Source organism: Talpa europaea (genome assembly GCF_964194135.1).
Source record: "Talpa europaea genome assembly, chromosome: 11".
Taxonomy (NCBI): Eukaryota; Metazoa; Chordata; class Mammalia; order Eulipotyphla; family Talpidae; genus Talpa; species Talpa europaea.
The window spans coordinates 21,279,705-21,291,498 of NC_140078.1; the positions used below are offsets into that span (position 1 = coordinate 21,279,705).

At 42.8% G+C, this 11,794-nt stretch overlaps 1 protein-coding gene across 1 annotated transcript in view; it reads left to right on the forward strand.

Annotated features, from left to right (window-relative positions):
• CNBD2 (cyclic nucleotide binding domain containing 2) overlaps positions 1 to 8,766 on the forward strand; it is a gene marked incomplete at both ends in the record, with an annotated part of 48,319 nt that extends 39,553 nt beyond the window's left edge. The window contains one exon of the mRNA XM_084247657.1: positions 8,451 to 8,766. Within this exon, the coding sequence (XP_084103783.1) occupies positions 8,451 to 8,766 (316 nt within the window). The remainder of the gene's footprint in view (positions 1 to 8,450) is intronic.
• Between the last annotated feature and the right edge of the window lie 3,028 nt (positions 8,767 to 11,794).

Genomic DNA, 11,794 nt, shown 5'->3' on the forward strand with positions numbered 1-11,794 from the left:
TTTTTACCCCAAGCCCTCCTTTCCCCACCCCCCACCTCCCATAGAGTGTCTCTTGTTCATAGTTATTTGTTGATTTTGATATTTTCTTTCTTATAGTTATTCTTTTTCCTGGTCCCTTATTTAAGTTTTCTAGATTCCTGCTATGAGTGCGACCATCCGATATTTTTCTTTTTCTTTCTGGCTTATTTCGCTGAGCATGATCCCTTCCAGCACCATCCATATTGCTGCAAATTGCATGTGTTTATCTTTTTTGAATGCTGAGTAATTTTCCATGGTGTATATGTACCACATATTCTTGATCCAGTCATCTATTTTTGGGCATTTGGGTTGTTTCCAAATCTTAGCTATTGTAAATAGTGCTGCTATAAACATAGGCGTGCAGGTGCTCTTTGGAATTGATGTTTCTGTGTCCTCTGGGTAAATACCTACAAGTAGAATTGCTGGATCATATGGAAGCTCTATGTTTAGTAGGTCAAGAAATCTTCACATAGCTCTCCATAGTGGTTGTGTTAGGGGGAAAAGGATGTCCCAAAGCTAATTCCATATAGGCTTTGTGGACTCCACCCCCACCCTAGGTCAAAGCCAAAAACACTGGGAACTCCAAATCCCATCACCACCAAAGGGAAGGTGGCTGGGACCTGAGGGTGGGGTTAAGCAGCCAGGTGGATATAAAAGGCAGACACGTGGGCTTTGGGGATCCCCATTTTGGCTTTCCACCCGGCCACCTCTGAGAGTGACTTTGGGTTTCCAGGTCGTCAGATCGGGTAGGACGCATTAAAGACTTTATTTCCCTATTTTCTCCCTGAGCTGTACATTTTCCTTATTTCCTTTTCCCTTGTAAATAAACCTTTTATTAACCTTTTGTGTGTGTGCCTGTACTGGAGTATTCATAAGTCCCTTTTAAGCGCACGGGTGAGGACCCACAGGCAGGAACCCGTTCAATATCGGGGTTGCGCTATAACAGCTGGACCAGTTTGCACTCCTACCAACAGTGCAGGAGAGTTCCTTTTTCTCCACTACCTTGCCAACATTTGTTGTTGCTAGTTTTTTTAATATGTGCCATTCTCACTGGTGTGAGATGGTATCTCATGGTAGTTTTGATTTGCATTTCCCTGATTACATGTGATGCTGAACATTTTTTCATATGCCTGTTGGCCATTTGCATTTCCTCTTCAGAGAAATTTCTTTTTAGCTCTTCTGCCCATTTTTTGACAGGGTTATTTTCTTTGTTTTTGTTGAGTCTCATCAGCTCTTTGTAGATTTTTGTGATCAGTCCATTATCATTAGTGTTGTGTGCAAAAATGTTCTCCCAGTCGGTGGGGTTTCTCTTTGTTTTTGTTATTGTCTCTTTTGCTGTGCAGAAGCTCTTTAATTTGATGTAGTCCCAGCTGTTTATCTTTGCCTTCTCTATCACTGCTTTGGGTGATGTGTCTGTAAAGATGTCTTTGATGTGCATATCATGTAGTGTTTCATCTATATTTCCTTCTATGTATTTTATGGTTTCAGGTCTTATGTCTAGTTCTTTAATCCATTTTGAGTTGTTTTTTGTGCATGGTGTTAGGTAGTAGTCAAGCTTCATTCTTTTTTCTTTTCTTTTTTTTTTTTAAAGATTAATTAATTAATTTATTTATTTATACAAGCACTGGGTACAGTCAGAAGCACAGGAGGGTGAGAGAATTCACCAGAGCCAGAGCAGGGAGCAGAGCAGGCAGAAGAACCGAAGTACACTGCTGAGGGCAGCAGCAGGCGGCAGGAGAGGTCTACGCACCATGTGGGACCCTCCTCTGGTGGTCGGGGAGCAGCTGGGGATCGAACCAGCGCTGCAGAGGCTGCAGGTAGCTTCACAATCCAGCACTCAACCGCTGTGCCACCGGGGAGGCCCAAGCTTCATTCTTTTGCATGTAGCGACCCAGTTTTCCCAGCACCATTTATTGAACAAACTTTCTTTGCTCCAATGCGTATTCTTTGCTCCTTTGTCAAAGATTAGTTGACCATAAATCTGTGGGTTTATTTCTGGATTTTTTTTTTTTAAATAGAGGCATGTTTTATTTATTTATTTGTTTGTTTGTTCGTTTTGTTTATGCATGCACTGGGTACAGTCAGAAGCACGGGAGGGCGAGGGAATTCACCAGAGCCAGAGCGGGGAGCAGAGCAGGCAGAAGGACCGAAGTACACTGCTGAGGGGAGCAGCGGGCGGCAGGAGAGGTCTGCGCGCCATGTGGGACCCTCCTCCGGTGGCCAGGGAGCAGCCGGGGATTGAACCGGCGCCGCAGAGGCCGCGGGCAGCTTCGCAACCCAGTGCTCAACTGCTGCGCCACCGGGGAGGCCCTATTTCTGGATTTTCTATTTGATTCCATTGGTCTGTGTGTCTGTTCTTGTTCCATTACCATGCAGTTTTGATGATTATGGCTTTGTAGTAAAGTTTGAAGTCTGGGAGTGTGATGCCTCCATTCCCTTCTTTTTTTTTTCAGGAGAGCTTTGGCTATTCGGGGTTTTTTGTGGTTCCACATGAATTTCATCAATAATTGTTCTATTTCTTTGAAGAATGACATTGAAATTTTTATTGGAATAGCATTGAATCTGTATATTGCTTTTGGTAGGATGGCCATTTTAATAATGTTTATTCTTCCAATCCATGAGCAGGGGATGTCTTTCCTTTTCTTTGTGTCATCTTCTATTTCTCTTAACAGTATTTATAGTTTTCTTTGTATAGGTCCTTTAATAGGTATATGTATCTTTATATAACTAAATTATGGGGAAAGCTAAATGCATTAAAAGATGTTCGTAGCAGCCATATTCATAATACTGAGGAAAAGACCCACTACCTCCTCACACATGTGGCTCTTAAGGAGATGGTTTAGAAAGTTGTGATACATTCCCTTGCTAGAATATAACTGTTTTATTAAAAAAAAAAAACTTAAGTTTAATAACTTTATAGCAGGAGTACAGCCTCTCACCTCAGCAACTGTGTATTTCACACCACACTCACCACCAAATGTCCAATCATCATCTACTGCTATTCTCTCCCTGCCCAGGCCTCTGCCCTTTCCCCTCTTGCACTGACCATTTTGTTGATGGAATCTAAGGGTTTGTTTTGTTTTTGTTGTGTTTGATTGTTTTTGGTATTTATCTTCTCACTTATTTCAAATTAGCATTATTCCCTCAAGGTCCATCCACGCTGTGGAAAATGACAAGATGTCATCTTTTTATGGCCAAGTAGTATTCCATTGTGTATATATATTATATCTTCTTATTTTTTAAGATTTTTATTTATTTATTTATTTATTTATTTTTGTGTAGAACCGGGATGTAGGCCAGAAGTGTGTGAGGGAAAGGATTCACTAGACTGGGGAGCAGAACAAGCAGATCCACTGAAACACACTACTAAAGGGAGCAGCAGGCAAGAGAGAAGAGGTCTGCTGCGTCATGTGAGTTAGCTCCTTGGCCAGGGATTGAACTTCAGGCTATTGCAGTGGTAACGCTGAGACTTAACCCCTAGGCCACCAGGGAGGCCCATATTATATCTTCTTTTTTTTTTTTTTTTTTTTTTTAAACTTTATTTTTTTTTTTAATAGAGGCATGCTTTATTTATTTGTTTGCTGGTTTGTTTGTTTTGTTTATACATGCACTGGGTACAGTCAGAAGCGCGGGAGGGTGAGAGAATTCACCAGAGCCAGAGCGGGGAGCAGAGCAGGCAGAAGGACCGAAGTACACTGCTGAGGGGAGCAGCGGGCGACAGGAGAGGTCTGCGCGCCATGTGGGACCCTCCTCCGGTGGCCGGGGAGCAGCCGGGGATCGAACCGGCGCCGCAGAGGCCGTGAGCAGTTTCGCAACCCAGCGCTCAACCGCTGCGCCACCGGGGAGGCCCCATATTATATCTTCTTAATCCATTCATCCATTATCAGACACTTGGATAGTGTCCACATCTTGGCTATTGTAAATAGTGCCTCAGTTTCCCCCTTAGTCATATCTATTCTTTATACTGTGCTCTTAGTGAAACTCAAATCAGGCTATGTTAAACTCTTGCTTAAAGGTGAAAACCAAGACCATTTTTTGTCTCCAACAATTCTAAATTAGCATTTTGTATATTTCCTTTTAGGATTTTTATTTGGGGGGTGGGGCACACATGGATATATACCAAATTTGATTTTATCTTTCAGGTATGTAAAATTTTACAATAGAGATTATACTGGTTATATGATTTTGCAGCTTCCCCTTTTTCTTTACTTGTAATGATATCGTGATCAAGCATAGCTTTGCTGGCAGGTGTGGGAAATGAGTGATTCCAGTAGTGACTCAATAGAGAAAGGGGAAGTGTGGCAGCAAGTAGATCTATAGAATCACTTCAGCCAGGTCCATTAATCCACATGACAGAAATCTGTATGATCTTGGATAAGTCATTTCCTTCCTCTTGGCTTCAGATGCCAATCTGCAAAATAAAATTAGACTAGATCAATGTTTTCGAAAGAATGGAACATCACCAAAGGAGGTGTACAAGATTATTTTAGGTGGTACATATATTAACATTTTTAGTTTTAATAATTATGTATTTATTCTAGTGAGAATTAGGAAAATAACATGACTAAGTTTACTAAGCCCACAATTCAACAGATCTTGTTGCTTAGAATGGAACCACAGTAAATATTTAAGTAAAAGAACTAAATAGGTTTAAGAAAAAAAGTAATCAGTAAGGGCTTCCCTGGTGGTGCAAGGGGTTAAGAACTGTACTATGAAGAAATCTGCAGCCACTACAGCACGAGTTCGATCCCTGGCCAGGGAGCAACCCACATGGCACAGCAGACCTCTCCTGACTTGCCTGCTGCTCCCTTCAGCAGTGAACTTCAGTCAATCTGCCTGTTCTGTTCCTCACTCTGTCTCCAGTGAATCCTTTCACCCCCCCACATCTCTAGCCTGTAACCCAGTTCTTGTAAGCATAAATAAATAAATCTTTAAAAAAAAAAGTCATCAGTAAATTAAAGAACAGATGATTTACAAATATGGCCCAAACTGGGGCAGTTTTATGAGAAAAACAATTTGGGAAATGCTGGTGGTTCATTGTCGTTCAAAGATGTCACAGTTCTCTGACTCCTATGTACTGGCAATATGAAACATGGCTGTGTAGAGTCACCTATTTGAAAAAGACTTTAAGGGACCTTAGCTTCTTGCATAATGCCTGGCACATGATGGGCATCTGTTAGTGTTTGTTGAATTGAAATTCAGAAAAGGTTTGCATAGACTTGAGGGTGGCAGATGTTTGGGCACTCAGAATCTTTGCCTACCCAGTCAGCATTTTGCTGCAATCACCTATAATGCTGACACACGAATTCTCTTATTCATTAATAGTTGAACTCATGGCTTTCCAGACTGCTAAAGCAGGCAGAAAACATAGCCATTACTAGTTCCAATTCTCCATGATTTAAGTGAGGACTATGAGACCCAGGAAAGGGCATGTGACATCCTAAAGATCACACAGACAATGGCAGAGAGACCTGTCCTATGAATGCCACAGGCTAGAACCTAAAACCTCTGCTCCCTACAAGGCACATAATGTAATGCATAGCTGAGTTCACAAGAAAGAAGGGAGCTCCCCCACCCACCGCCCCAAACACATATCTCAAGGACCAAAAGGAAGAGGCCCTAAAAGCTAAGGCACAGAGTATGATTTAGTGTTGGAATTGCCCAGCAGGGGAAGGAGGTTTTAGAATATCATGTGCTGAAGTTTTACAGCCTGTAAGGACATAGGAATCTTTCAGTTCAAGTAAGGCCAGGGATTGAAACTGATACTCCTCCATGAAGCTGAGGTCTTTAGAACTACCCCATTTAGTAAAAAGTAGAGTAGGGACTCCCTGGTGGTGCAAGGGATTAAGCACAGCACTGTGAAGCTATCTGCAGCCTCTGCAGCAGGAGTTCGATCCCTGGCCATCCAGGGAGCTACCCACATGGCGCAGCAGATCTCTCCTGTCTCTCTGCTGCTCCCCTCAGCAGTGTATTTCAGTCAATCCGCCTGTTCTGCTCCCCACTCTGTCTCTGGGGAATCCTCTCCTCACCCCCGACCCACTTCTGGCCTGTACCCCAGTTCTTGTATGCATAAATAAATCTTTAAAAAAATAACCAACTCTCCAGGAGGTTAAAGGTAACTCTGATTTATAATATTTGCTGATGGCCAATGTCAAGTTACCAACCAGATGGGGCCTCCCCAGTGGCGCAGTGGTTGAGCGATGGGTTGCGATGCTGCCCACAGCCTCTGCAGCACCAGTTCGATCCCCGGCTGCTCCCCGGCCACCGGAGGAGGGTCCTGCATGGCGCGCAGACCTCTCCTGCCGCCCACTGCTCCCCTCATCAGTGTGCTTTGGTCCTTCTGCCTGCTCTGCTCCCTGCTCTGGCTCTGGTGAATTCTCTCACCCTCCTGTGCTTCTGACTGTACCCAGTGCTTGTATAAATAAATAAATAAATAAATACATAAATAAATAAATCTTTAAAAAAAAAAAAGTTACCAACCAGATGTATCTGAACATGGAGTTGAGAAGAGATGTACATTATCAGCAATCAAGCCATCATGAATTGGTAGGAGTTGACTTTGCCACACTGCTGACACCACCAGGACCAGCTGGTAGACCATTCTGTCCCCTGGAGGTTTTTTTTTAATTGAGTTGATCTCTATGGATCAAGGTTTACTTTGTCCTGGTTAATATAATCTGACCAGAAGAATGTCCTAATTTGTTAGTGCTGTGTTAGGTTTGTCTCCTTAGCTGAGCGTGGGCAGGTTGATGGAAGTGGAACATATCCTTCCCTTACTGTGGTCTCAGAAGAAGATAAGCCGATGAATGCTTGTCCCTTTACACTCTCCCCCACTTTCCCCACCCCTCATATGTTGTGAGGTTGGGGGACAGAGTTGAGCCAAGACACCAAGACCAGTTTAAATTAAAGTAGCTGCCTATCTATTTTCCGTCTCTCTAGTTTTCCCAGTTTTGGGCATTTCATATAAGTGAATTCAAACAATATGTGTTCTTTTGTGATTGGTTTCTTAGCATATTATTTTCAAGGTTCATCTGTGTTGTGGCAGGTTATTAGTACCTCATTCCTTTTTATTGTCAAATCACATTATCATACATCTCTAGGACACTATCCATTTGTCAGTTGATGGGCATTTGGGTTGTTTCCACTTTTTGGCTATTATGAATAATTCTGTGAATGTTCATGCACAGCAAGTCTTCACTTAATATTATTGATAGGTTCTTGGAAACTGACTTTAAGTAAAACCACATATGACAAAGCAAATTTTCCTTAACTAATTGATATAAGCAAGAGTTAAGTTCCTTTGACATATTTCTGATCACAAAAATGTCACCAACCTTCTAAATAAAGACCCAAAATGGTTCTAACATTGAACAATACATTCATTTTACAGCACACTTACTCCAGGGTCATGGGTGGCTGGAGCCTATCCCAAGCAGCTCAGGACCTGCACAGATCATCCCTTCCATTGCAGGGCTTTCTCTCTCACTAGGAAAATTTAGACATGCCAATTAACATTATATGCACATCTTTGGGATGTGGGAGGAAATCAGAATACTTGGAGAAAACCCACACAGACATGGGGAGAATGTGCAAACTTAAATAGTGGCCCTGGTTGAGAACTGATTTTTTTTTTTCTCATCAACTTTATAATGAAAAGATATTGAATGAAATGATGTTATTTGAGGACCTGCTGAACAAGTTTTTGTGTGGGCCTGTGTTTTCATATCTCCTAGGAGTAAAATTGCTGGGTCATAAGTTAACTCTGTTTAATCCTTTGAGGAACAGACTGTTTTTCAAAGTGGCTGTGCCAGTTTACATTCTCATCAGTAGTGTATTGGGACCCTTATCCCAATGTGTCTATATCCTCATCAACACTTACCTTTATCTATCTCTTTAATGATAGCCATTCTAGTAGGCATCTCATTGTGGTTTTGATTTACATTTCCTTGATAGCTAATAATCACACGTGTAACTTAAGATTTTCAGTAGCCAGATTATAACAAGTAAAAAGAAATGGGTAAAATCAGTTTTAATAATATATTTCATTGCATTCAGTGTATCTAAAATATTACCATTTCAACATGTAAGCAACATAAAAATTATTAATGACATATCCTACATTCTTTTTTGTATTAAGTCTTTGCAATCTGCTATGTATTTTATACTCACAACACCCACAATTCAGAATGGCTATACTCAGATATAGGTTAGTTACATGTGGCTCATGGGTAGCCACAGGGAACAGTGCAAGTGTGGGGTAAGAAAGTTGTGAAAAGGTAAAGGAGGCAGAGAGTAAAGTCTGGGAATAGGTCCAGAGGAGGAGTGCACATTGTGTTGAAGGGTTGAAACGAGTGGTAGGAGGCAAAGCAGGAGGGGTAGGGGGCCAAGTTGGAGCTGGCATGGGAACCTCAACATCTGTGCCTTGCCTTCAGTGATGAAGATATGTGCCAGAAATTCCTCGAGGAGAACAGCTGGAATATCTTTCGGAAGGACCTGGTGCGGCTACTGGTGGCACCTCGCCAATATCCACCATTCACCCCAATCCGACTCAAGAAGAAATCGAGCTATGGTTCCAAGTCTCTGGTCCTGAACTTGTGTAGCTTGGACAAGAAGCCTGGACATTATCCCACTTTTATGGCTTCCCAGAAATACCTACCTCCGTTGAGGATTGTTCAAGCCATCTCAGCACCCCGGTACAAAATCCAAGATCTCCTGCCCCAGTATAAGAATGCAGGAGTCCTTGTTTAGAACCAATAAAGTATGTCAAGTTAGTCACCATGTTTCCTGAATCACCACCAGGGGAACTGTGGGACTTGAAGTGGAAACCTGGGAGTTGAGCTGTGGGTCAGGAGAGGTATTTGGGGTCAGTTCCCTTGACACTTGTGGGCTGAGTAAGCGGTCAGGAGGCTGGGTGTGCATGGGTTAATCACTGGAGATGATGTTAGGGTGGGAGGGTCTTCTCTGATGAACTGGTCATGAGTCATAAATGGGCACACATCAAAGTGAGCCAGACTAAGCTAGCAAAGTCAAATGTCTTCCAAGGTCATGTAAATGAGTATAGGGGCAGGACCAGGAAGACAACAGGGGATGATGGGGACCTGTATGCATGTTCCCCATCCAGATGGAGCAGCTGCTCCTTAGCCCTAGTCAGTTGATACTATGCCAGGAAATAATGCAGGCCAGCGTCTACCAGTCTTGAGATTTTTCAAAAGAATTAAGAAACCCAATATTTTATGGTTCTATTGGTTGTTAAATGTGAGCAACTAATTCAAATTGTTTTTGAAATACTGTGTTAAGCAAACAAAATACATACGTGGGTTGTGTTGGGCCTACATACTGCTGTTTGCCAATGCTCATCAAGCACCTCTGTCAGACTCAGAGGGCGTTGCCAGAGACTGAATGAGGCACGGCTGTGGAGGGAGGCATAAGGAGCCAGAGAGACAGATGGGAAGCATGACAGGAATAGGTATCCTGGGTCAGGGATGAAGAGTAAGCAGCCTGAGAGAGGAGGCAGGCCTCTCTCAAGGTTGGACTTGAAAAGGGTCCCTCTGGGGACCTGTGGGCTGGGTCTTTTGGTTGATACTGGAGAACCTCCATTCTGCCTCAGCACCACAGATTCAGTGCCAAGACCTGTCTCTCTTGGGAAACCCTTTAATTTAGTTTTGGAAGCACTGAGGAATCTGGTAGGCGCTGCAGCAGCACAAGAGCCTGGCTGGGGCCACCAGGAGAGACAGGAGTCCTCCCCAACTCCATGCACACACATACATTCACATCACACCCCTGGCAAGAAGGATGCAACCCCTGAGCACTGAGCTAGGCATCAGGAGCTCTGGAGAGCCTGGCTCTGTTTTTATCTCATTCGTCCCCCTTGAGCAACTTGAGTCCTTTATCTGGACCCAGGTTTCCCCAGTGGCAAAATGAGCAAATTGGACAAGATTGATGTTTTTCCTGAGCAGAAGGTAAGTAGAGTTTGAAATGCATATTCAATATTATAGTTTTGTTTGTTGACTCTAAAAGAAAACTATTTTCAGGTTGCATAGCAGAGAAGGAGTATGGAATTTTTCTATCAAGAAGGCTAAGGATATGAAAGAATAAAAAGAGACATTGGAGTTAACCATCTCTACTTCCCTGATAGCTCCAGAGCATAGAGGAATCTGGGACATGCAGCAATCCTGGAAGTGCTGACTGTGACCTACAAAGTTGGTGACAATGTTTTGGCACGAGGTAAGTTGGGATGTCTGACTCACTGTACTTAGGGACCCCTTTTTGTTTAGGGCTATGGCTCCAAGATGATAGTACAGAATCTTGGTCATTCATTTGATATTTATTAAGCACTTGCTCCATCACAGTTCCAGAGGAGAATAAGGCTGTTTCTAGTCCCTTATTCACTAGGCCAGAGATAAGCAAATTCTGTAAGGGCCAGATGATAAATATTGTAGGGCTTGTGTTGTGAATGCTCAACTCTGTGTGGTGGAAACACTTATAGAAAATATGTAAGCAAATGGGTGGGGCTGTGTTCCAATCAAACTTCACTTACAAAAACAGGTGGCAAACCAGATTTGTTCTGCAGGCCATATTTCAGTGACCCCTGAGAGCCCTTGAAGTTTTGAAAGAACAGACATAGCATGACCAGAAGAAGGAAAAGGATCTGATTATTGAGCACTTACTTTATGAGCATCATCTTGCTAAGCATCTGATTGTAGACTCTGAGGACCTTTGGGTTCAGATCACAGCACTGCCACTTTATGACTGTTGAGGATTAAAAAAGGTAGTGCATGTATAGTCAGGTGGAGGATCCTATTTGCCAAGACCCTTGAGCCCACTTTCTGCAACTTGAGAGAAAATACTTCCAGAACAGAAGGCATAACACATTTTCTAAGGAAATAGTGAGTGAAAAATAGACTAGAAGAGCAACCTGTTGTGTGTGGGGAGAGATACTGTGGGGGCTGGGCTTTGGGACAGGAGAGCAGAGAAAGAGCAAAGCCTTTTTGTAGTCACTATGTATTAGCAGAACTTGGCAATGAGAAGTATCTGAAGAGGTCTTCAAAGAGCTTTCTACTGTATTAAGAATGTGTTTCTCTTTTGGCATTTCTTGAGAAACCAAGTGAATAGTTCTTGATTATGGTTGTATTCATGACTGCTGTTTCTTGAATTCAGACATCAAGCAAATTGTGGGTGGCTCCAGTTATATTTGGGTTACACATGTAAAGTATACAGGAAGTGCTCAGTATATATTAGATGTTATTAGCACTTTTTTGATCATGATCCATTCACGAGAACAGGAGACAAAGGCTTTGGAAGGCTGGATCCTCACAATCAGTCCTAAAGCTCATCCCTGAGAGAGTCGGGTGGAAGGAGCCTGGCCGACATCCCGACAACCCCCACACTCTTCACTAAATGAAATGGTTAATGTCAACATTAAGGAGCAGCCTTAGAGGAGAGCACATGCAGGTCTCCAAAGCAGTTATTATGCCCTGTGTGCTATTCGAAAGATGAGTGGGTGGGATGATGTAGGAGGGAAGGAGGCTGTGGTTGCTTATAAGTGTGTGAAAAGCTGCTAGCTTTCAGTCTGTGAGCATCCAAATCAGCAGTAATTCTCACACTGACCATCCAACTGTCCTCCACCCTACCCACACACACTCTAAAACAAGGTACAGGGGTCAGAATCAGGCTGGGGAGGACAAACTAGGATTTATTTAGGAGAGAAGTTTATGGAAGGAGCAGATATGACATCCCGTGACACAAATGTCAGCAACAAAGTATGTTTTCAGTGTTA